Source organism: Phoxinus phoxinus, assembly GCF_949152265.1.
Source record: "Phoxinus phoxinus genome assembly, chromosome: 4".
Classification (NCBI taxonomy): Eukaryota; Metazoa; Chordata; class Actinopteri; order Cypriniformes; family Leuciscidae; genus Phoxinus; species Phoxinus phoxinus.
Window position 1 is genome coordinate 18,704,907 of NC_136879.1, and position 26,404 is coordinate 18,731,310.

The 26,404-nt window shown below is 38.0% G+C and overlaps 1 protein-coding gene across 6 annotated transcripts in view; it reads left to right on the top strand.

Annotated features, from left to right (window-relative positions):
* LOC306997798 (uncharacterized protein) overlaps positions 1-26,404 on the top strand; it is a 175,864-nt gene that overhangs the window by 136,079 nt on the left and 13,381 nt on the right. For all 6 annotated transcript variants that reach the window (XM_079611283.1, XM_079611284.1, XM_079611286.1 and 3 more), the window contains 7 exons: positions 1,213-1,650; positions 2,979-3,416; positions 8,993-9,436; positions 12,824-13,234; positions 17,606-18,019; positions 23,675-24,112; positions 25,441-25,878. In XM_079611283.1, coding sequence (XP_079467409.1) covers positions 1,213-1,650; positions 2,979-3,416; positions 8,993-9,436; positions 12,824-13,234; positions 17,606-18,019; positions 23,675-24,112; positions 25,441-25,878 — 3,021 coding nt within the window. The remainder of the gene's footprint in view (positions 1-1,212; positions 1,651-2,978; positions 3,417-8,992; positions 9,437-12,823; positions 13,235-17,605; positions 18,020-23,674; positions 24,113-25,440; positions 25,879-26,404) is intronic.

Sequence of the window (26,404 nt, forward strand, 5' to 3'; positions counted from 1 at the left end):
CCCGCTGTTGTCACTTGTCATCATCGTTGCTACGATACATGACTCACAATGACTGAAACGACCAATTAAAAGGGCATTCTCTGATGATGTTCCAAGATGTTAAAAACGCGACGCTGATCATAGACAAACGGGGAGAAATTAGTATCTACCGCACGCACCGTCTGTTTTTTTTCTTATCATAGCCTACAAATGTCTTCGTTCATAGTCTGACATATATTAGAAGCTATGTGTGTGTCTGTCACGGATTTGCACTGAATTGATTCTCAAAAATACGGAACAAAGTGCGTTCCATGTCGGTTCAATACGGAACAAGACTTTTATGTGTCAAATACGGGACGATTCCGTATTATACGGAACGGTTGGCAACCCTACCATCAATACACGACAATTTATGAGATTAAAACCATGTTTGTGCTCCAAACTTACTTTATAGCGCAAGTCGAGTGTTTTAAATAATCTTCTATGAGCTTATTTGGCTTCAGAAAAAAAAATCAGACAGAAAATATATTATTTTATAGTATTCTGCACGATGATAAAGTCTATATCGATTAGCATTACATTATAAATATAATCTATTATTATAAAAATACCTGACATGGCTCGAAGAACACATGTCTAACATATCTTTTTAATGATGTATAGTTTGTCAAGGTAATACCATTAAATCTGATAGTAACTTTGAACTATTAAAAAAAAAAACGCTTCAGTGCGTCCTCGCTCTGGCTGAAGGCTAACAGGTTTTTAAAGTGCATGTAAACGTGATTACTGATGTGACGTAATACAGAACAAAACAGTGCTTGACTTTAATGGAGATCTAGATTAAGTGTTTACTGTCAAATCAGAAAATAAACCGTGTAGAAACTGTGTGTCTGACGCAGGATTACCTTCATATCAACTCAATATGTGCCAATTACATGTACTACTTGAAATTAATGGTTTAAATATATATATTAAGTTACTCTGTTTGTTTGTAGGGTTTTTTCATTCCAAAAGATAGAATCTATATATAAAAAAATACTTTATTTCCGAAATATTCAATTTAGGATAATATGTATAACACATCACTCTATACACAATAGAGAGGGGGGTCAGTCCAGCTTATGTTCATATATATTTGTATATATGAATTAATAATTCAATGAGTCACTTTTTTCGATATTTTATATTCTCCTACACTGCACAATAAAGTGATAATTATGTGTGTCTCCACAGATTTCCTGACATCTACAGGAAGAGTGAAGCTGCTGCTCAGTTTCTGCTGAATCTCTTTGTTTCCGCATCAGAGTTTGATGCAAATACAGAAGAAAATTACACTGAACTATTAACATCTGTGTGCAGCTACACATCTTTCCCCTGTGATGAGAATTATTATATTCAGAACCATCAGTGTAATTTCCTGCTGGATCTGTGTTCACAAGTGAAGGACTATGAGACTCAAACAGGCAGGAGTGTCCTTCCAGCATTACAGCCAGTTTATCAGTCAGTGTCTGCCGTCTGGATCATAGATCTCTCAGAGAGAAAGATCTCCATCCTCCTAGAAGTGCTGAGACTACAGACAGAGAAGAAACCAGTAGAGCTGAGAGACTGGACAGATGAAGAGAGTGAAGTGAGGGGATTCCTCCAGTGTCTGCCCTACATCTCACAGCTCAGGTGAGAGTCTCATGGGGAACAGACCAACCATGCTTTATTATTGTATTCAGTGCTCACAATAAAATTCAAAAATCCAATCATCCCTATCAATTTTCATAATGGTTGTTGTGTGTGTGCGCTCATGACTTCACCAGCGCAGCAAGCTGGCTTTGTCTGAAGATGGAGAAGCCCACATCATATAGCGGCTGGAGATACAGCCTTTATTTTAATTTTTCTATGTGGCTGCTTTATTAAATAACAGAAGTTGTTTAATAAAATTGTGGCTTGTCATCAGTTTGAGAGAGTTTTACTCTTCGTTTATTTGTAACTCATGGATTCACAGGCTGCAAAAATGATGCAATTACCAATTTTTTGGAGATGTAATGGAAAAGTAATGTAACTAGTGTAATTAATTACTGTTGGCCGGGAGTAATAAGTAAAGTTATAATATTATTTTTGAAATGTGTAACTAGTAATGAGTAAATTATAAATGTTTTGAGTAACGAGCCCAACACTGTTCTCATGACACAGTTTTAACTAGTGTCTGTTTATGCGTCTGATGAACAGATTTGTAAGTAAATCTGTTGTTCAAACTCTTCTCTCACTCTTGTTCAGTCCGTCCCTGTAGAGATTGATTGTGTTCATGTATTTATCTTGTATCAGCTTCATGCAGCACACAGTACGTTTATATATGCGGTTATAATCGAGCTACTGTGGGTTTCTGCAATAAATATGCATCACACAATACATTATCAAATATTCACAGGATCTGAGCCTCTTCATTTGGGGTCACACTGGCCCCTTCATGGTCAAAAGTGCCCAAAGCCTTGAAATCAATGTAATATTTGTTTTGTTCAATAATATTTTTGGATTATTATTTAGAATTTTAGGGGATTTTATGATCCAATGCAATTTTTATAAAAGTTTATGAGCAATTTTTTCCATTAAAATGAATATAATTATTATAATTTTATTTTTTTAATGCAATATTATGAAAGCCTTTAAAATATATTTTTAAAATGAGAATAGTGTCACCTGGAGGCGTTAAAAAACTAAAACGTGTGTAACCAATAAATATATAGAGAGGCTTTTGGATTCTCTACAATGTTGTATAAAGTAGTGTGTGTGATTACTGATGTGACGTAATACAGGACAAAACAACGCTTGACTTTAATGGAGATCTAGATTAAGTTTTACTGTCAAATCAAATTTTGTTTAGATTCCAAAAGATAAAAGCTATACAGAAATACTTATTCAAATTCAATTTAGGATTATATTTTCACTTTTATTGAATATTTTATATTTTCCTACGCTGGACAATAAAGTGATAATTATGTGTGTCTCCACAGATTTTGTGACCGCTACAGGAAGAGAGAAACTGCTGTAAAGTTTCTGCTGAATCTGTTTGTTTCCGCATCAGAGTTTGATGCAAATACAGAAGAAAATTACACTGAACTATTAACATCTGTGTGCAGCTACACATCTTTCCCCTATGATGAGAATAATTATATTCAGAACCATCAGTGTAATTTCCTGCTGGATCTGTGGTCACATGTGAAGGACTATGAGACTCAAACAGGCCGGCGTGTCCTTCCAGCATTACAGCCAGTTTATCAGTCAGCTCCTGCAGTCTTGAGAATAAAGCTCTCAGAGAGAAAGATCTCCATCCTCCTAGAAGTGCTGAGACTACAGACAGAGAAGAAACCAGTAGAGCTGAGAGACTGGACAGATGAAGAGAGTGAAGTGAGGGGATTCCTCCAGTGTCTGCCCTACATCTCACAGCTCAGGTGAGAGTCTCATGGGGAACCGTGCTTTATTATTGTATTCAGTGCTCACAATAAAATGTAATAAATTAATGTATATTTTGGGTAGATCATTTATATGTGAACGTGAACTAGCCCTCTGGTGCTCCTCATTTGGTAGTCACACTTGTTATCTTCATGGTCTAAGTGATCGGTCACCTGAAAAAATTAAACTTCTTCCACCCCAGTAAACCAATGTAATATATTTTTGTTCAATAATATTGTTTTATTTTTTTATTTAAGAGGATTTGAAGGTACTTGCTTATATTTATGCAATAATTATGGTTAATTTTTGCCATTGAAAAGAATACAGAATTTTTTTTTTTTTTTTTTTTTTTTTTTAAGTACTGCGTAATTAAACCGAAATTACAGTGTAACTTTCAGTAATTACAGTGTACCAAGTAGTACTTACGTGTAAGTATAGGGGAACAATATGTAAAGTCTTGGGAATAAAGTGGTAACAACCAGGAAAATAACAAATTATTTATACTGTATTTTAGAACTACGGGGTACTTATACTATAATACAATCTTACTTTTGAGAGCAATTTAGCGAGTACACTGCACCTTTTTGTAATAATAGTGTATACAAATACATGAAGGCTTTTTTCAAATTACGGGGTATATATCAGTGCATTTATAAAGTAGGATACAGTAGGCTACAATAAAAACACATGAATACACACAATCTGATATCACTTGGAAAACTTTATTTGAAAAACAACTTATTTCAAAACAGATTTACAACATATTACACATTATTATTTATTCATTTTTTTAAATCAACTTTTCATTCCAAATACTAAAGTCCTGACAGAAAGTACGTTTTGTCCTTTTTTGTTTCTCTTGCATGGCTTCCTCCTCTTGTTCCTCTTCTTCTTTTTCTATCATTCCATTGATTAGCCTAATCTCCTTAAGGAGTCTTTTGCTATTCTGTATTAAAAGAAAATACAGTACACCAGAAATGTTCTCATAATTTACTCATCTTTTCGCTACCGACCAACTGTCACCAGCGAGTGCATGAGGCCTCATCCACACTACTGCGTTTTAGTTTAGAAACGGAGAATTAAAACGAATACGATCTCCGTCCACTCGCACAGCATTTACTCGCACAGCGACTACTAGCTGGCCTCCGTTACATTGGCGCTCAGTTTTTCCAGTTGTAAAATACATTTGGCCAAAATCTCATTTTATAAAATATGAAATACTACTGTATGCACAGACTATTTAAGTGTAGGCTACGTATTGGCTATGACTAGATGGCAAATTACCTCTCTCTCTCTCTCTCTCAGGTCCCACATGTCTCAATCAGACATCAAATAAATAAAATATGAACCTTTATAGAATAAGTGTGTAGTTCTTATTCAAACAACAAGATCTTTTTTTACCCGTGCACAACTTCGTTCATCTGCTGGCTGCTGCGGAGCTTCAGTTCATTCAGTCACGATAGAGAGGGCGGAGTTATCAGGTTTACTGACAGTTTGAGGATCGATAAGATTTACACATCGATAGATTTAAACTCTTTTTAAGAACTTTCATTGGTTAAATATTTGTATAAACAGACAGACAGACATAAATAGATAAAATAAAATTAAAAAAAACACCAAAAAAAAGGGCACTTCGGAGTGTAGGGCAAAAAGGGCATGTGCTCTGCACAGGTTGAACCCTACCTGTGTACGTGCCCAACACTGGGCATGCGTGTGCCGGTGTAAACAGGCACATGTAGGCAGTTAGCATTGTAAAATGCCTAATGTATTTGCACAACAGCTGCTAGCAAAGACATCAACATCAGTAACGCTTGTAATTCGTTATCCATGTTGCAGTCACTAACTTTACGTAGTCCAGGCTGTTTGTGTATGTTTTCTTCCCGGGGACGGGTCATGTGATGGGTGGCTGACGAATCAGGGAAGGATACGCCATGACTGATAACACCCAATCATAGAGCCGAGCGTGAGCCTCTGCATCATCGTTTCTAAAGTCCTCCGTTTTGACCGTCTTCACTAAAACGCCCTCCGGAGATTCAAAACGCAAAACGGGGTCGGCAGCGTTTCTAAACTTCTCCGTTTTAGGTCTTCGTTTTTGCCGTTGTAGTCTGGACGGGAGGTGCAAACGTAGCAAAAGGTCTCCGTTTCTAACGAAAACGCAGTAGTGTGGATGGGGCCTCAAGAGTCGGCTTATGGGATGAAAATAGTATCGAAATGATTAACTCATGCAAGCACAATTATCAATGAACTTGATACATGTTGCAAATATGTTTTATCCATGCCTTTCAACTTGCGTGTGCAAAATTCAAAATTGAATGAATGTGTAGCAATTTGTACAAATGCAGACATTTTTGTGAATACAAATGTTTTCTTTTGTATTAGTGTATCATAATTTGCGCATGCAAAAAAGAAGATGTGCATGTGTGGATCAGATGACACGCGTGCATTCATTGACGTCTTTTCTGAGTCGATCTCATTTGATTCATTTGGATTTTGAGACTTTCTTTTCGCTGTTTTTAAGCATTTCACAACCCACACACAAACAACTACACATGAATAGGCCTGGTGCTAATTATTAATGTGTGCACAACTACCCTTCTATTTGACAAATTCACAAATGTGCGTTGCTACATTTAAACTAATACAATACAACTTGTGTGTGCAAAATCCAGAATCACAAAGAATGTGCAGTATTTTGTACAAATAGAGACATAGTTGTTAATAGGTCAGAATGTGTGCATGCAACAAGTATAATGTGCATTTGTGGATGAGGTGACACGCGTGCATTCATTGACTCGTTTCTGAGTCGATCCTATTTGATTCATTTGGATTTTGAGACTTTCATTTCGCCGGTTTCGCCTGGCACGATCCACACACAGCTGTCTGAGAAAACCTGCTACCACTAGATGGCGGTATTCTGCTAAAACCGACCATGGCAGCGTAATCAAGCGTTCTTCCCCATTTAAGACCCTTAATGGATTTGAGTGATATTGAAGGGATATTTAGTACACAATATAGGCCTACCTTATTAATAATTTTAAAGCATAGCCTACTTTATAGAGGCAAACAGATTAAATCAGATTTTGAACAACCCATATTGCTAACGTGCAATAGCGCGTTGCATGTTCAAAAAGGTGTATAGGCTACTGAGTTATAATATCACCCTCTTACTGCATTGGCGTTAAGCTTTTTCGTAATAATCGGCTCTATGGGAGGAAAACTATATAGCCTACTACAGACAAGAGCCTATATATAGGACGCGAAACGCGTTTGTGCGTGGGTTGTGAAATGCTTAAAAACAGCGAAAAGAAAGTCTCAAAATCCAAATGAATCAAATGAGATCGACTCAGAAAAGACGTCAATGAATGCACGCGTGTCATCTGATCCACACATGCACATCTTCTTTTTTGCACGCGCAAATTATGATACACTAATACAAAAGAAAACATTTGTATTCACAAAAATGTCTGCATTTGTACAAATTGCTACACATTCATTCAATTTTGAAAGGTTGAAAGGCATGGATAAAACATATTTGCAACATGTATCAAGTTCATTGATAATTGTGCTAGCATGAGTTAATCATTTCGATACTATTTTCATCCCATATCGGCTTGGCTTCTCGTTTGATGAAGCTTCAAGCGTTCATTGCGTTCTCGCCGGAGTTAGATGTGAAACTTGCGAGATAACTGCCGTCTCTGTTCTTCTGTATTGTTTGTTTTTCATTATTATTATGTGTTATTGTTTGTATTTTGTTGTAAGCATTAATAAAAAAAAATGTAAAATTGACATTCGGTTTCTCGGCGCGCTTACGTCACGCTTTAGGTTGTCAAGCGTGAACTCAACCCTCTCATGCACGCGCAGATGACAGTTGGTCAGAATTTTTTTTTCTAAAAACTTTTGTTTGTGTTAATCTGAAGTAGGAAATTCATATACATCTCGGATGACATGAGGGTAAAAGATGAGTAAATGGTGGGGACATTTCTGGACTGTATTTTCTTATAACACATAATACAGAATAGCAAGAGACATGGGATTCCTTCTTAATATTCATCAGTGGAAAGAAAGAAAAAGAAGAAGAGGAGCAAGAGGAGGAGGAAACCAAGCAAGAGAAACAAAGTGTTGTAAATCCGTTTTAAAATAAGTTGTTTTTCAAATAAAGTTTTCCAAGTGATATCAGATTGTGTGTATATATGTGTTTTTATTGTAGCCTACTTACACTGTAACTACATGAAACAAGAGTATATTTCCCCAGCATTAAAAAAAAAAAAAAAAAGTTGCAATCGTTTTACTTGCCTTGAAACAACTTAATAAATGAACCTTTGCATTGAAAACAAATTAGCCTACTTTATAAATGCACTGGCAATTTAAAAAAAGCCTTTATGTATTTGTACACTATTATTACAAAAAGGTGCAGTGTAGGCCTACTCGCTATATTGTTCCCCAAAAGTAAGATTGTATTATAGTATAAGTACCCCGTAGTTCTAAAATACTTACAGTATAAATAATTTACCTAAATCATTTGTTATTTTCCTGGTTGTTACCCCTTTATTCCCAAAACTTTACATATTGTAGGGGTGGTGATGGCGCAATGGATATTTGGTGTGAGAGACCCGGGTTCGAATCCACTGTGAGACACCAATGTGTCCCTGAGCAAGACACTTAACCCCTAGTTGCTCCAGAGGCGTGCGACCTCTGATATATAGCAATTGTAAGTCGCTTTGGATAAAAGCGTCAGCTCAATGAATAAATGTAAATGTAAATGTTCCCCTATACTTACACGTATACGTATTTGTACACTGTAATTACCGAAAGTTACACTGTAATTTCATTTTAATTACGCAGTACTTTCCGGGCTGCAATCTAAAGCGTTACCGATGTGGTATAGTTTCACCCCTTCATTGCTGAGCGCTTTTTTTCTGCATCATGGCAGATTTGTAGAGAATTTTTGTGTTTTTGTCGATTTCCCATTCATTTCCTATGGTCGGTCATTTTTGACGAAAGAGCAAAAGTGTGACTATTTTTTTATGACCACTTAGCCTGCTAGAATCATGCCCTCATTTTTTGTGTGTTCACATTACAAATGCCATGAAAGCCACAAAGTTTCGTACCATTCTGATGAAGCTGTGATTTTTTTTTAAATTAAAAACTGAAAATGTTCCGCTCAGAAATGGCCGAAGAGCATCTGAGGGCTAGAATTGAAAACAGTGAATTGAAGTGGGGTTTTTTCACCATTTTAACATTTTAAAGGAATAATAATAATGTGTACGTGTAAACGTGATTACTGATGTGACGTAATACAGGACAAAACAGCGCTTGACTTTAATGGAGATCTAGATTAAGTGTTTACTGTCAAATCAGAAAATAAACCGTGTAGAAACTGTGTGTCTGACGCAGGTTTACCTTCATATCAACTCAATATAAGCCTCTACAACTGAAATATAAACTGAATGAATAGTTAAAACCGAATGTTCATATATATTTTTATATTAATTAATAATTCAGTGACTTGCGTTTTTCTATATTTTATATTCTCCTACACTGGAAAATAAAGTGATAATTATGTGTGTCTCCACAGATTTTCTTACTTCTTCATGGAGAGAAAAGCTGCTTTAAAGTTTCTGCTGGATCTGTTTGTTTCCGCATCAGAGTTTGATGCAAATACAGAAGAAAATTACACTGAACTATTAACATCTGTGTGCAGCTACACATCTTTCCCCTATGATGAGAATGATTATGATTATATTCAGATTGATCAGTGTAATTTCCTGCTGGATCTGTGGTCACATGTGAAGGACTATGAGACTCAAACAGGCAGGAGTGTCCTTCCAGCATTACAGCCAGTTTATCAGTCAGCTCCTGCAGTCTGGAGAATAAAGCTCTCAGAGAGAAAGATCTCCATCCTCCTAGAAGTGCTGAGACTACAGACAGAGAAGAAACCAGTAGAGCTGATAGACTGGACAGATGAAGAGAGTGAAGTGAGGGGATTCCTCCAGTGTCTGCCCTACATCTCTGAGTTGAGGTCTAAATACTTTATATTTACAATAAATTTTTTATTGGACAAAATCAGTCAATGAAGCCATTATGAGTAATTCTGTCTTTGTAACAATCCAAATACAAGTTCTACAGTCGTAATAGTTTTACAGATGCACATTTGTTTTGATTGTAAAAGTATGATTACAATTTTTTTGACTGGTTTAATTTTAATTTTTGCTGTGTTAAGAATACAGTTCTTGAAATACACCTCTGGTGCAACTCAGACACATCATCAGTGATGTATCCTGGGTTCATTGGGTGTTTCGGGTCTCACAACATCATACACCCTCGCCCAGGCGACCCAGCCAGGGTTGATCAGACCCTGGCTTGTGTCTGAGTAGCTTGTATGATCCACGGATCGCCCCGCTTGATCCACAGCCATCTTGATGCCTTTTCGGCGGCATCCGTGATGTTCTTGGCGGCTTTCCTGATGTGCAGTCCCTTCACTCCAAGCATCTTGAGGGCCCCGATGAGTGACTGGCCAACGAATCCTCTGCACCCGACCTCGATGGGATTGCATCGGGTCCTCCACCCCCTGCTTCGGCATTCGCCTGCCAGCTCCTCATACTTGGCCTTCTTCCTCTCAAATGCCTCCTCCATCCGGTCTTCCCAGGGAACAGTCAACTCCAGCAGGACCACTTGCCTGGTTGTTTCTGACACCAGGACAATGTCTGGCCTGAGCGTGGTCACTGCAATGTTTCCTGGGAATTTGACCAACCACCAATGAGAAAGTCTGTAACTTTCCCTTTCTTTACCACCAGGGACCTGGACTTGGCCGGCTTAAATTCCATCCGGGCCCAGTTTATGAGATGCTCGAGCCCTTGGAGGATCCATCTGCACCCCGGAACCGATGTTGTTGTCACCGTCAAATCATCCATAAATGCTCTGATGGGGGGCTGCCGTATACCTGACTTGGTGAGTGGGCCTCTACACTCCACCTCTGCTGACTTAACCAGCATATTCATCGCCAAAGCAAACAATTTCACGGAAATAGTGCATCCAGTGATAATACCCTTCTCAAGCCGATGAAATGCAGAAGTTTCCGCTCCAGAGGTGACTCTCAAACTGAAGGAATTGTAATAATCCAGGATGAGGTTCTTGATCTTGTCTGGAACGTAATGTCGGTCAAGTGAGGTTTCTACCAGCCTATGTGGGATTGACCCGTAGGCATTGGCGAGATCGAGCCAGAGGACTGCCAGATCCCCTTTGCCTTCACGTGCCTCACGTAACAGCTGGGTGACAACTCCTGTATGCTCTACGCATCCTGGCATCTTTGGGACTCCGCCCTTCTGCACTGAGGTGTCGATGTACGTGTTCCTCATAAGGAACTCCGTCAGGCGTCGGGCAAGAATACTAAAGAAAATTTTCCCCTCAACACTGAGGAGCGAGATGACTCTGAACTGCTCGATGGTGCTTGAGCTCTCCTCCTTCGGGATCCAGACGCCCTCTGCATGTCGCCACTGCTGCGCCACCTTCCCCCTCCTCCAGATGACCTTGATTAGTTTCCGTAACCTCTTCAAGAGTCTGGGGCACCTCTTATAGACGACCTATGGCACTCCACTCGGGCCTGGTGCTGAGCTGGTTCTAGCAGCTTTGACGACTTCTTCAACTTCCTTCAAAGTTGGCTCCTGATGTTAAATGCTAAGGTGGGTTCTGGCGGTGTTATCAACGTTTTGCATGGCCCAAGATCTTTGTCTCTTTCGCTGTCACTGTAGGTGGTGCTGAGGTATTTGTTAACATCTTTTTCAGTGCACGCAAGATGGCCACTTCTTTTCTGCCCGAGGATCTTCTTCGTAAATCCAAACGGGTTAGAAATGAAGGCGACACGTTTCCTGGCTCTCTCCTTGCCCCTCCTCCTATGCCACTCGGCTCGCCGGAGGGTGGTTAGTCTTTTCCTCAGGATGTGGCGGAGTTCTGCCAGACCAGCCTTTTCCTCCTCCCTTGCCTTCTTAAACTGCCGTCCGAGCAGTCTAAGCTCACTCCTTAGCTGGCTGATCTCCCCTTCCCTTCACTTTGGCTCTGCCACCCCTCTGGTCAGCTGTCGTTCCTTAATGCCGAACCTTTCAGCTCCGATGCTTATGATCATTGTAGACAGAGTCCGCAACTTCTGGTCTGCATCCCCCCTCGCGGTAGCTTCAAGGACTTGGTCCAGGTCTTCATCGAACTGTAGCCACTCTTTCTCCTTGTTGGCAGCAGGCCACTTGACCCGGCGATGTTCGGAATGTCTAAAACGGGGTGGAGCTTGTGGGGCGTGGAGGTTCTGGGCACTGTGGGGTGACTCCGGGCCGGGCTTCTCCTGCGTCTCACCAGGTACTGGACCTGTGCGTTGCACCACCTGCTTCCCCGTCAAACATTTCATTTTGGCCTGGTGGATCTTCAGGCCATGCCGGTTCTTGCAGACTTTGCCACATACGCAGACTGCACTCATTGTCGTTTCTCCATTCACATTGGTCGTTGCCTGTATGTCCGTGTTGGGGTGCTCATACAAAGTATTGTATGTGGCAATTAGTGGCAACAATTATTCATTCTAGACAATTACTAGAAAAAAATATTTAATCCTTTTTTTAACTTTGAATAAATTATCACTGAAGAGAATCTGAACTACTATTGTTAGTCTGTCTCTAATATTGCTCAGACAAAAATTCTCAGAAAAACCAACCACTTCATTAATTCCCCAAAACTAATACAATTAATGATAATGATTCTTAAACGGAGTAGAATAAAAAGCTTTTCTGAGACAGTCTGTTGGAGTTTGCTTTATTTATCAACCACTTTATCCCAATCTCACCGAAATTACGTATTTTACGAGGTGGCTAATTCGTACAAGTTTGTACGATTTTTTTTTTTTAAACGGCACCAGGAAAGACCACAACTAATCCCGCCCCAAAATCTACCCATCGCTGAGGTCTCTAGACAAATCATACGAAAACGTACGAGTGAGGTCATAAAATACGTACGAATTGCTCTAAGATTGCATTGGCCTCTCTGCCATCCCCATTAGTTTCAAACACCTGTACTTTCTCCAGATAGATGGACCTCAGGTGCACACATGCTCACTTTTTAGGAACAATTTATCTTACACTTGTTTATTAATGTCTGTGACTTTAATCCGATTATTTTGACAGTCATTTTGTGCTTTAATGTACTTTGTACTCTTATATTTAGTGTTTGCGGTTGTAACTGAGCTGCAGTAAAATAACTGACAGGCTGATTCTCACCACAAACTTCAGAGGATGAAATCTTCTGTCTCCTACTGATCACACAGAATATATTGACGAGCTGTTTCTGTAGATCAGTGTCAGTTGATCAATTTCATATTAACCCTTCCTTTCTTTTGTCATCCCTAACCAAATCTTGTTCATTATATCTTTAGATTTGTTGAACCACAGAATACAACAGCTAATTCATGGGAGAAAATAAAGAGATTAATACTGGATTTGTGTCTGCAAGCTGCTCTCCACCAGAAAGAGACAATAGAAGAAACTGTGAAGAAACTGCTGTCATCTGTGGATTATGAGAGATGTGATTTCCTGCTGGATCTGTGTTCACATGTGAAGGACTATGAGACTCAAACAGGCAGGAGTGTCCTTCCAGCATTACAGCCAGTTTATCAGTCAGCTCCTGCAGTCTGGAGAATAAAGCTCTCAGAGAGAAAGATCTCCATCCTCCTAGAAGTGCTGAGACTACAGACAGAGAAGAAACCAGTAGAGCTGATAGACTGGACAGATGAAGAGAGTGAAGTGAGGGGATTCCTCCAGTGTCTGCCCTACATCTCACAGCTCAGGTGAGAGACTCATGGGGAAATACACTCATAGTTTGAGTAAGGAATAATTGACGACAGTCCGTTGAATTATTAGAAAAATAATGCACACCCGAGGTGGTAATGCGGTAACTGCAGTTTATACTACAGGGCCGTTGAATGCTTGAATCTGATTGGTTGATGAACGTTCTGAGGTGTGCAATTATATTCAGGGAACCGCTTGGCTAAAGTAGTTCCGTCAGGTCTTGACCGTATTACAGTTCCATATCACTGCGCGTAGTCAACTGTAATAACGGAAAATAGGATACAATTCATAACAATAAAAACCATCCAGCCCCATGCGCTCGATCTGCAATTTTCAATGTCTAACTTCACAATCAATGGAATATGCAGTTTAATTTTAATAAATAAACTATATATAGTCCTATATTTAATCAATAGAAAATTAAACTGAATATTTCAATAAATTGATAGTCCTGCTGCAGATAATATAACAAATAAATAATTATTGATAGGCATATACTTGTTAAAAGGGCTTTGTGTTTCATTTAATAGGCTAGTCTACTGTAATAGAAAAAAAGAATCAACGAATTAATTAAAACGAATTGAATTAATAAATAAATAATAATATTGACGCACATGCTTCTCTCTCTCTCATAACCGCATTAATAACTGCATTAAGCCAGGACACACTCACTGTAAGGCCGGTTATGAATGTAATTTGATACTTATGACTGATCATGCGCGCGTGTTCAGCGCGTTCAGTCTGTGTTCGCAGCGTGTTTAAAATCTGCTGCATTCACAGTCAGAGAATGTTTCTAGTCGTTACGTGTGTGTCCAGCGTTACTCTGCTATCAGCGGCTCAAACCTCCGTTACTAACTCTAAAATGACGTTTTGGAATTAGCAACGGAGCATGGGTTTAGATGCGCAAGGAATTAGTCCTACATACAAGAGCGTTTTAAAGACAAAAACTTTACAAACGTCTTCAAATACATCATCTGAACAATATTTCGAGGTGTGGCAACTGTAGTATAAGCGGAATAATTGACTTCAGGCCGTTGAATTATTAGAAAAATAATGCACACCCAAGGTGTAACGGCCACTCCGCTTCGCGTCGTGACCGCATTACCACCTCGGGTGTGCATTATTTTTCTAATAATTCAACGGCCTGTCATCAATTATTCCTTACTTAATATTATTATTGTTGTCATTTATGTCCATTAATAAATCATGTTGTCAATTTAGATTAATTTGAAATACATATATGTCAGATCCATTATTGATGTAAGCTTAAATTGTTCCTGTTTACATTCACTTGAGATGGAACTGACTGCATTACATTAATATTGAGCCAAAACACACTGAGAGCAGAAAAGTAATTAAACCAACCAATTTAATATTTCATGTCCGTGCACTTGATCATACTGTAGATTTAAGTGGTCTTGACATGATGTTTGTAATTATTTTTATATTTTTTCTCAGGTTAAATTTTAAATGCATGTTATATATTCAAAAAGATTATTTTCAACCCTCATTTTGACCTTTTGTCACAAACATTTGGTTTAAAGGGATATTTCTTTGCTGGAAAGATTATTTATTTAAATTAGGTCATTTATGTAGTAGAAATGTGAAATTATTTTAGAAGTTGGTGCCTTCTAGGCTGAGAAAAGCTAGAAAATGTATTTTTGGCTCAGATGAACGAGAACAACTCCCAGAATGCACTTGCTTCGCTGCCCTACGACGCCACTCCCAGGCCACGCCTACCGGTTACAGAGGGCAGTGTTGGAAGAAACTATACAACTAGGCAACTAGTTGACTCAAAACTGAAAACACACCGTTTTATCGTGAGTCTCCGGGACGGTTTAGTTGATAACACTATTTGTACATTCTGTGAGTGAGATCCCACCCTCTATGGCCGTGTTGAAAACATGCGGCACTAGCGCCTTCTACTGGCTGTAGTCTCTAGCCTCTGGCCAAAAACGCCTCCAATGCTCCGATTTTTGCGTCATCTGAGTTTTTTTTCCAGACACAACATACAGAAATCTTTCGTCTCAGGGGGACATGAGGCAGGGAAGCACGTTCATTCGAAAATACTACCGGGTTTATACACAGCTTAATGCTAATCGGTGTGAAGTATCCCTTTAAGTGCTACATCTCCTAAGGCTTGTCAGTAAATGGCCACTGTTATGTTTGGCTAAGGTCATTTCATAGGAAAAAGTATCAGAGCCTCCAATATCGCGCGTGAGTGTTTTGAAAACATTATCTATAAATATAAAACTGTAATTTGCAGGCAAATCATTTTTCATTATGAAATCATTACTTGTGCTTTGCGATGTGCTGCTGTCAGATCCAATAGAGTTGGCATTGCTCTATCTTTCAATAAACGTTTCTTTGCAAACTCTGCATTAAATTGTGTCTGATTATAAAACCAAGTCTGTAGTGAAATGGTCAGAACAAACATAATCTTTCAACATGAACCTAGACATTGTTTAATAATAAACCATGCATTTGTTCCTAATGCTGGAGTCCTTCAGAAGGCTGTGCAGATCTTCCCTAATGTCTTAATATTTAACTAGTTTAAAACTTGCAGTGAGCTTCAGGTGCCTGTTAACATGAGTACCTCTGTGGTCTTGGGTGACCGGCTCTCTCTTTCTTGTCACATCATTGTTCTCCACTGCTGGGCAGGTTATCAAAATTAAATGATTCCTCATTCCATAAACATTTCATTAATGCTTTATTGGTCAACACATAATACTGTGTCTTATTCACCATAGAAAAGGAAAAAGGTGGCCTTACTAATATCGACTTTGGTCACTAGGGATGTTTGATTTAGACAAGAAGTCTCAGCTAGACAATGCCTCTTCTGAAACGTGTTGGTCTTGTGTTGTGGTGACTAACACGAGCTGGCATCACATCTGTGTGTGATCAGCGGTTCTGTGTTTCTGGAGTTTATAATGTTTTCTTCCACACAGCGAGACTGACAACTGATACATGAATATATTTCGGTTTCTAGATATCTGGGGAATAAATGGAATTGGTTGACAGTGTAAATGCAGCCAAAGTGTTTACTAATGCATCAGTAATGGTGGAGCAACATCTGTCTGACAAAGATTTACATTAAAGGGGTCATGACATGGGTTTTTTTATTTTATTATTATGTTCCCTTAGGTGCAATTATAGTATTACTATAGTTTTTTTTACAAAAAACTTTTAAAATGTAGTGATTTATGACCTTTATCCCACCCTGTTTCTCATCCTCTGATTCAAACAGTCTGTTTTGGGGGTGTTTCCCCTTTAAGAGTTCAGTGTTAACGCCCACTGTTATGATTGGCTAACGTCAGTGCCTATGCATCAATTGTTAACGCCCCCAGCCAGAACCTGTGCGGATTCAGCGTATTTAAAAAGTAGTTTACAGTTTTAAATACATTACTTACAGTTTGCGTCGTCGTTGTTGAGCCCAGAATAGTCGGCACGAACTTATCTTTGAGCAACAGTTTTCTGGCAAAGCCAGCATCATTTCGGGATTTGTTCTCTACCACTGCCGTGACTGGGAAAAATAAAGTGCATCCATTTTTCCCTGTCGTCTGGATCTTTCGCAGCGTATTCAAAGATGTTGTTTGTCCACAGCCAGGAACAGCACATCTGCCTGGCATCGTAATATCCATGTACACAGACCCACTCGCTGTCCTTCCGTCGACTGAACACTTGTGAGGCGCGTGGCGCGGCGCGTGGGCGCGGGCGCGACAATGATACGAAATGAGCGTAGTTGTCTTGCGCTTAAAGCGTAGTTGTCTTGTGCTGGAGGCGGTCGTATGCAAACGCTGGTACGTAACTTCGTACCGTGACGTCACTTCTTACCATGAATCCAGGACGAGCTGTATTTAGAGCTTGATTACATAAATGATTCGTTTATAATGGGGAGGACGTCTTAAGCTATGAAACTTGCAGGACGTTTTAATGGTACAAAGACCTCTTATATACCAAAAGATCAAGGCAAATTTGGTTTCTCATGTCATGACCCCTTTAACATCAACTGAATCTGTTAATTAAACTAATAATTTTAAATTTGTGGTATCAGGAAATGATTTAAATTACTATATTTGTTTCCTTATGTTTCACAGTTTTCTTTTTTTGTTTGAAAAATGTAATTGATTTCAACCAGTGTGGCTCCACTTGCCAATATCATTTTTGATATATTGCGAGGAAAAAAATGCAATTCCACAATTCAGCAAAACTGAAAACTAAATATAATTATTAAAACATCTGTTCATCACTTTTCACTGTTCAATTACTCTGACCTTAGGTGTTATCTGACAAACTGTTTGATTAATTTCAAGAATTTTTATTTTTCTCCTTTGTCATCACTAACTGAATCTTGTTCATTCTTTCTTTAGATTTGTTGAACCACAGAATAAAACATCTGAATCATGGGAGAAAAGAAAGAGATTATTAATACTGGATTTGTGTCTGCAAGCTGCTCTCCACCAGAAAGAGACAATAGAAGAAACTGTGAAGAAACTGCTGTCGTCTGTGAAATATGAGAGATGTGATTTCCTGCTGGATCTGTATTCACATGTGAAGGACTATGAGACTCAAACAGGCAGGAGTGTCCTTCCAGCATTACAGCCAGTTTATCAGTCAGTGTCTGCAGTCTGGAGAATAAATCTCTCAGAGAGAAAGATCTCCATCCTCCTAGAAGTGCTGAGACTACAGACCGAGAAGAAACCAGTAGAGCTGAGAGACGGGACAGATGAAGAGAGTGAAGTGAGGGGATTCCTCCAGTGTCTGCCCTACATCTCACAGCTCAGGTGAGAGTCTCATGGGGAACAGACCAACCATGCTTGATTATTGTATTCAGTGCTCACAATAAAATAAATTTAATTAATGTATATGTTGGGTAGACAATATATACAGTGCTGCTTGAAAGTTTGTGAACCCTTTGCAGAATCTGTGAAAATCATACAAAATAAGAGCCGGAGGTTAAAAATTTTGAACAGGATGAAGATGTCCAAATATTTATTATTTTGTTTAAATATATATATGTAAGTAAGGGATAATGTATAGCGAGGCGGTTGTTATAGCGAATACAACTCCCGACAGGCTGATTATGAGCCCGACGCGAAGCGGAGTCTGAAGGGAGTTGTATTCGCTATAACAACCAACTCGCTGTACATGATCCCGCTTATTACATGGCTACCTACCAAATAAATCAATAATTTGACACAAAATATTGATTTAAAAAGGAATTTATTGATTTAAAAACGATTTATATGGCTTCCACTAAAGAAACCGTCTCTACGGTTAGGCAAGGCAAGGCAAGGCAAGTTTATTTATATAGCACATTTCATACACAGTGGTAATTCAAAGTGCTTTACATAGAAGAAATTGAAATAATTACATAAATAATAAAAGAAATAAGAATAATTAAAACAGTTTAGAAAATAAAATACAGTGCAAACAGTCGGACGAACAGTGGCACAGTGCTCATTCAGTAAATGCAAAGCTAAGCAGTGGTAATTCAAAGTGCTTTACATAGAAGAAATTAAAATAATCAAAAGAAAAAAGAATAATTAAAACCCTATCTGAGATGGAAGTGATTGAGCAGGTTTGCTGTGCCACTGGACCTACAATCCAGGGATGTCCTCTGCTGGGGTGGTGTCCCCCACAGAGCACGTTTCACTTTTGCTGTTTTAAACAAACAGCGAACCTCTATACTCTCCGTAGTATAGATAATCTTCACTCGCCTCGTCGGAGTGAAGCTCTCCCGTTCCCCTTCAAAATCTCTTCCAATCAGACAGCCCTGATAATTAATAATCACCCCGATCTGAGATGGAAGTGATTGAGCAGGTTTGCGGTGCCACTGGACCTACAATCCAGGGACGTCCTCTGCTGGGGTGGTGTCTTACACCAGTATTAGAATCCTGCGTCCATGGCAACGCTCTGTTTTTTATGGCAATGGTATTCTACATTAGAATTCAACCAAGCCATGTAATAAATATATATATTTCATTTTGCACTGCCCTTCATAAGCAACAGAAGATACTTGCATGTTTCCCGGAAGACAAATTAAGTACAATTTACCTTGATCTTCAAATTCAAAAGTTTTAACCCCCGGCTCTTAATGCATAGTGTTTCCTTCTGGAGCATCAGTGAATCATTTCGGACTCAGTGTGCAAAGACTTTATACTCTTGACTTTCACAGTTAGTGCACAACGATGAGGCCAATTTTGTTCGGATTAACATGCTGGATGAAGCCAAGATACAATCACATTATCTGTTGCCTGTTCATCCATCTTCAGAAACACCAAACCAGTACAATTTCAACTGGACTAAAACATTTACATAACATTTTAACAGACTGTTAGATAAATATGGATCTTCCTTATCGAATTAAAGACACAGCGAGTGACAATGATAGTAGGGACCAAGAATGATGCCGACAGAAGTGTAGTTCACTCAAAGTTAAATCTTTATCGAAAGCCTTCAGGCTATATACTACGTATGTGCGTACAAGAAAAGTTCAAGTTCAAATTTATTTGTATAGCAGTCCAAGCTGTTCTTATACTATTCCAGAGATTAGGACCAGCCACTGAGAAGGCTCGGTCACCTCTATTTTTTAACCTGGATCTCGGAACATCGAGGAGCATCTGATTGGACGACATCAGTGCTTTGACAGGAGTGCCTACATGTATAAGTAAGGGTTAATGCCCGACGAGGTGTCCATTGTCAGGTTTTAATGGACGACGGCGAGGTGTGAACCGGCCGACGCGCAGCGGAGTGGACTTTTAATGGACTTTTGCCTCCGCCGAAGTCCATTAAAACCTGACAATGGACACCTCGAAGGGCATTAACCCGCTTATACCATGGTCACTTGCCAAATAACACATTTTTAAAACATTAGTTTATATTTTAATTAGTTTTACAATCGAAATCTAAAGTTACAAGTTACAAACAATAACTTGGTTTCCTTGGTTACGCCTGCCAGTTTATTTAGGTGTCCTCTATCACTTTTTAACGGACACCCGGCAGCCAATCAGAATCGAGTATTCACCCAGACTATGGTATAAGCTCTGATAAATAAGAGGGCGCCAACCCACTGAAAATCTTAAAAACAAGCAATAAAAGCTAAAAATCAATCCTGAAACGGACAGGAAGCCAGTGGAGCGAGGCTAAAACTGGGGTAATGTGCTCACGCTTTTTAGTCCCAGTTAGGAGTCGAGCTGCTGCATTCTGGACTAACTGTAAGTGATGAAGAGATGACTGATCCAATCCAACAATTAACGAATTACAGTAGTCTAGTCCAGACGTAATAAAAGCATGCATTACTCTTTCAAAAACCTTGCGTGGCAGGTAGGGCTTGACTTTAGCCTACAGTCTCTGCTGGAAAAGGTGTGAATAAACCACAACCTTGATATAGATGAAGTGTGACAAAATAAAAAAATACACAGAAGAAACAAAACAAATCCATATGTGTAGCGCCCCCTACCCTTAACCTTTAATAGGGCGGAGCGCCGGGTTCTGAAAATGTCTCTCGACTTTAAGTGTCACCCCCCTTTTTTTGAAGAGACATGAAAATGCACATTTCGAACTTAAATGTTTGTAATTCAAGAATGCGTTGGAATATAGACATAAGATTGGTCTTGTTTTTAAAAAGACATTTGTCAGATTTTTGTTGAACAGAATTAAGTGAAATAAATTAAGAAAGGGAAACAGAAAAAAAGTGAAAATATGCAATGTAAAAAATATAATTATTCATATTTTATAGAAAATATATTTTTTCAAAACCTGGGTGACTCTAAAACTGCAAAAAAAATCAAAGCCAAAAGTCTGAACAAGTTGTGTTTCAAATTTTAGGTTGTTGAAAAATGAGCTTTCAGTGAGATTTTGTTTGTGCGCAGTACCAAACTTTTCCACTAGTTGACATTACTGCCCATATAAGGGCAACCTCCATTTCCATATGTGTTTTTTATTTATTTTTAAAACATTTTCAGAGCTTTTTATCTAAAATAATTGAACAGATGCTATCTTTTGAACTCTGGCATGAAAACAAACTGAGGTTTCTACCATTCTTTCATGATTTTTCATGTTCATCACTATTTCAAAATAAAGGACTAAACACCTATAGGAGTATGAAAATATTATTGTTGCAAATTTATATATTACGGCTCCTCTGTAATTTATTTTGAAAATCAGTCACCAAATATGAAAACTAGAGATTGTAAGCTTTCAAATGATATATAGTTTGTCAAGATTAGTTTAGGTTTAGTATAGGATATTACTAATTTAAATATGTAATGACTTTGGGCCCACTGGTGGGCCGGTGACACTTTAAGGAGTTTTAATGTCCCTCCTGTTACCCTAGTTGATTACTGTAATCCAGATTAAATGTATACTCTTATAGTAATATTCTTATGTAGAATGGACATTAACCCAACAGAGAAAAAACCTCAATCAACACAAAAGATAAGTTTAAAGAAGTTAAAGGTATAGCGGAGGATCTTTCCTAATTTTAGAAAATACCCGCCCTCTCCAATTTTTTAAAAAATGCACATGCGCAACACTCTATTTGCTCCCGAGAGGGAACGCCTACTAGCAGTGATTTTAAATGGATTTCTCCAAATAGCATGACAAACTTTACCTGTCTAGTAGAATCTTCGTGACTCCGGCATCAGTGTGAAGCCCAACCTGTGCTTTTAGCGCACGCGTGTGAACGGCCTTACATAAACATATCACCAGAATGATTGACACTTAGGTGGACCAATAGTATAGACTACCCACCCGGAAAAAGAAAATCCTCCGCTATACCTTTAACAATATGATTTATTAAACAAAAAGGGGAAAATAAATAATAAAAATAAATTAATTATGTATCAATAAAGACTGGAATGAATTATCAAAAAGTCTGATGTATTTACTTTTGATGACTAGCCTATTAAAATACCTGTTAAGTACTTCACAGTCTCAGCAAATTGGCATAACCTGAATGAAATGAACTTCACCTTAAATGGTGTTCAATTACCCATAGAAATAACAGCAGACACTGTATGAATGAGATGGGTAAAAATCAGTACCCCATAATACATTTTCATTCGTTTCAAAAACAATATTATATATATGCACAAGGAAAATCTCACAGAAACAAATAAACCTCCAGACTAAGCACATTGTGCTGCTATTTTCCATTCAATTCTATATTTTTGTGCTCTTTTTCGCCGGCTGCTTGGAAGTAACGTTAGTCATTTTTACATTTCCCGCTGTTGTCACTTGTCATCATCGTTGCTACGATACATGACTCACAATGACTGAAACGACCAATTAAAAGGGCATTCTCTGATGATGTTCCAAGATGTTAAAAACGCGACGCTGATCATAGACAAACGGGGAGAAATTAGTATCTACCGCACGCACCGTCTGTTTTTTTTTCTTATCATAGCCTACAAATGTCTTCGTTCATAGTCTGACATATATTAGAAGCTATGTGTGTGTCTGTCACGGATTTGCACTGAATTGATTCTCAAAAATACGGAACAAAGTGCGTTCCATGTCGGTTCAATACGGAACAAGACTTTTATGTGTCAAATACGGGACGATTCCGTATTATACGGAACGGTTGGCAACCCTACCATCAATACACGACAATTTATGAGATTAAAACCATGTTTGTGCTCCAAACTTACTTTATAGCGCAAGTCGAGTGTTTTAAATAATCTTCTATGAGCTTATTTGGCTTCAGAAAAAAAAATCAGACAGAAAATATATTATTTTATAGTATTCTGCACGATGATAAAGTCTATATCGATTAGCATTACATTATAAATATAATCTATTATTATAAAAATACCTGACATGGTTTGAAGAACACATGTCTAACATATCTTTTTAATGATGTATAGTTTGTCAAGGTAATACCATTAAATCTGATAGTAACTTTGAACTATTAAAAAAAAAAACGCTTCAGTGCGTCCTCGCTCTGGCTGAAGGCTAACAGGTTTTTAAAGTGCATGTAAACGTGATTACTGATGTGACGTAATACAGAACAAAACAGTGCTTGACTTTAATGGAGATCTAGATTAAGTGTTTACTGTCAAATCAGAAAATAAACCGTGTAGAAACTGTGTGTCTGACGCAGGATTACCTTCATATCAACTCAATATGTGCCAATTACATGTACTACTTGAAATTAATGGTTTAAATATATATATTAAGTTACTCTGTTTGTTTGTAGGGTTTTTTCATTCCAAAAGATAGAATCTATATATAAAAAAATACTTTATTTCCGAAATATTCAATTTAGGATAATATGTATAACACATCACTCTATACACAATAGAGAGGGGGGTCAGTCCAGCTTATGTTCATATATATTTGTATATATGAATTAATAATTCAATGAGTCACTTTTTTCGATATTTTATATTCTCCTACACTGCACAATAAAGTGATAATTATGTGTGTCTCCACAGATTTCCTGACATCTACAGGAAGAGTGAAGCTGCTGCTCAGTTTCTGCTGAATCTCTTTGTTTCCGCATCAGAGTTTGATGCAAATACAGAAGAAAATTACACTGAACTATTAACATCTGTGTGCAGCTACACATCTTTCCCCTGTGATGAGAATTATTATATTCAGAACCATCAGTGTAATTTCCTGCTGGATCTGTGGTCACATGTGAAGGACTATGAGACTCAAACAGGCAGGAGTGTCCTTCCAGCATTACAGCCAGTTTATCAGTCAGCTCCTGCAGTCTGGAGAATAATGTTCTCAGAGAGAAAGATCTCCATCCTCCTAGAAGTGCTGAGACTACAGACAGAGAAGAAACCAGTAGAGCTGAGAGACTGGACAGATGAAGAGAGTGAAGTGAGGGGATTCCTCCAGTGTCTGCCCTACATCTCACAGCTCAGGTGAGAGTCTCATGGGGAACAGACCAACCATGCTTTATTATTGTATTCAGTGCTCACAATAAAATTCAAAAATCCATTCATCCCTATCAATTTTCATAATGGTTGTTGTGTGTGTGCGCTCATGACTTCACCAGCGCAGCAAGCTGGCTTTGTCTGAAGATGGAGAAGCCCACATCATATAGCGGCAGGAAATACAGCCTTTGTTTTAATTTTTCTATGTGGCTGCTTTATTAAATAACAGAAGTTGTTTAATAAAATTGTGGCTTGTCATCAGTTTGAGAGAGTTTTACTCTTCGTTTATTTGTAACTCATGGATTCACAGGCTGCAAAAATGATGCAATTACCAATTTTTTGGAGATGTAATGGAAAAGTAATGTAACTAGTGTAATTAATTACTTTTGGCCGGGAGTAATAAGTAAAGTTATAATATTATTTTTGAAATGTGTAACTAGTAATGAGTAAATTATAAATGTTTTGAGTAACGAGCCCAACACTGTTCTCATGACACAGTTTTAACTAGTGTCTGTTTATGCGTCTGATGAACAGATTTGTAAGTAAATCTGTTGTTCAAATCCTTCTCTCACTCTTGTTCAGTCCGTCCCTGTAGAGATTGATTGTGTTCATGTATTTATCTTGTATCAGCTTCATGCAGCACACAGTACGTTTATATATGTGGTTATAATCGAGCTACTGTGGGTTTCTGCAGTAAATATACATCACACAATACATTATCAAATATTCACAGGATCTGAGCCTCTTCATTTGGGGTCACACTGGCCCCTTCATGGTCAAAAGTGCCCAAAGCCTTGAAATCAATGTAATATTTGTTTTGTTCAATAATATTTTTGGATTATTATTTAGAATTTTAGGGGATTTTATGATCCAATGCAATTTTTATAAAAGTTTATGAGCAATTTTTTCCATTAAAATGAATATAATTATTATAATTTTCTTTTTTTAATGCAATATTATGAAAGCCTTTAAAATATATTTTTAAAATGAGAATAGTGTCACCTGGAGGCGTTAAAAAACTAAAACGTGTGTAACCAATAAATATATAGAGAGGCTTTTGGATTCTCTACAATGTTGTATAAAGTAGTGTGTGTGATTACTGATGTGACGTAATACAGGACAAAACAACGCTTGACTTTAATGGAGATCTAGATTAAGTTTTACTGTCAAATCAAATTTTGTTTAGATTCCAAAAGATAAAAGCTATACAGAAATACTTATTCAAATTCAATTTAGGATTATATTTTCACTTTTATTGAATATTTTATATTCTCCTACACTGGACAATAAAGTGATAATTATGTGTGTCTCCACAGATTTTGTGACCGCTACAGGAAGAGAGAAACTGCTGTAAAGTTTCTGCTGAATCTGTTTGTTTCCGCATCAGAGTTTGATGCAAATACAGAAGAAAATTACACTGAACTATTAACATCTGTGTGCAGCTACACATCTTTCCCCTATGATGAGAATAATTATATTCAGAACCATCAGTGTAATTTCCTGCTGGATCTGTGGTCACATGTGAAGGACTATGAGACTCAAACAGGCCGGCGTGTCCTTCCAGCATTACAGCCAGTTTATCAGTCAGTGTCTGCCGTCTGGATCATAGATCTCTCAGAGAGAAAGATCTCCATCCTCCTAGAAGTGCTGAGACTACAGACAGAGAAGAAACCAGTAGAGCTGAGAGACTGGACAGATGAAGAGAGTGAAGTGAGGGGATTCCTCCAGTGTCTGCCCTACATCTCACAGCTCAGGTGAGAGTCTCATGGGGAACCGTGCTTTATTATTGTATTCAGTGCTCACAATAAAATGTAATAAATTAATGTATATTTTGGGTAGATCATTTATATGTGAACGTGAACTAGCCCTCTGGTGCTCCTCATTTGGTAGTCACACTTGTTATCTTCATGGTCTAAGTGATCGGTCACCTGAAAAAATTAAACTTCTTCCACCCCAGTAAACCAATGTAATATATTTTTGTTCAATAATATTGTTTTATTTTTTTATTTAAGAGGATTTGAAGGTACTTGCTTATATTTATGCAATAATTATGGTTAATTTTTGCCATTGAAAAGAATACAGAATTTTTTTTTATTTTTTTTTAAGTACTGCGTAATTAAACCGAAATTACAGTGTAACTTTCAGTAATTACAGTGTACCAAGTAGTACTTACGTGTAAGTATAGGGGAACAATATGTAAAGTCTTGGGAATAAAGTGGTAACAACCAGGAAAATAACAAATTATTTATACTGTATTTTAGAACTACGGGGTACTTATAC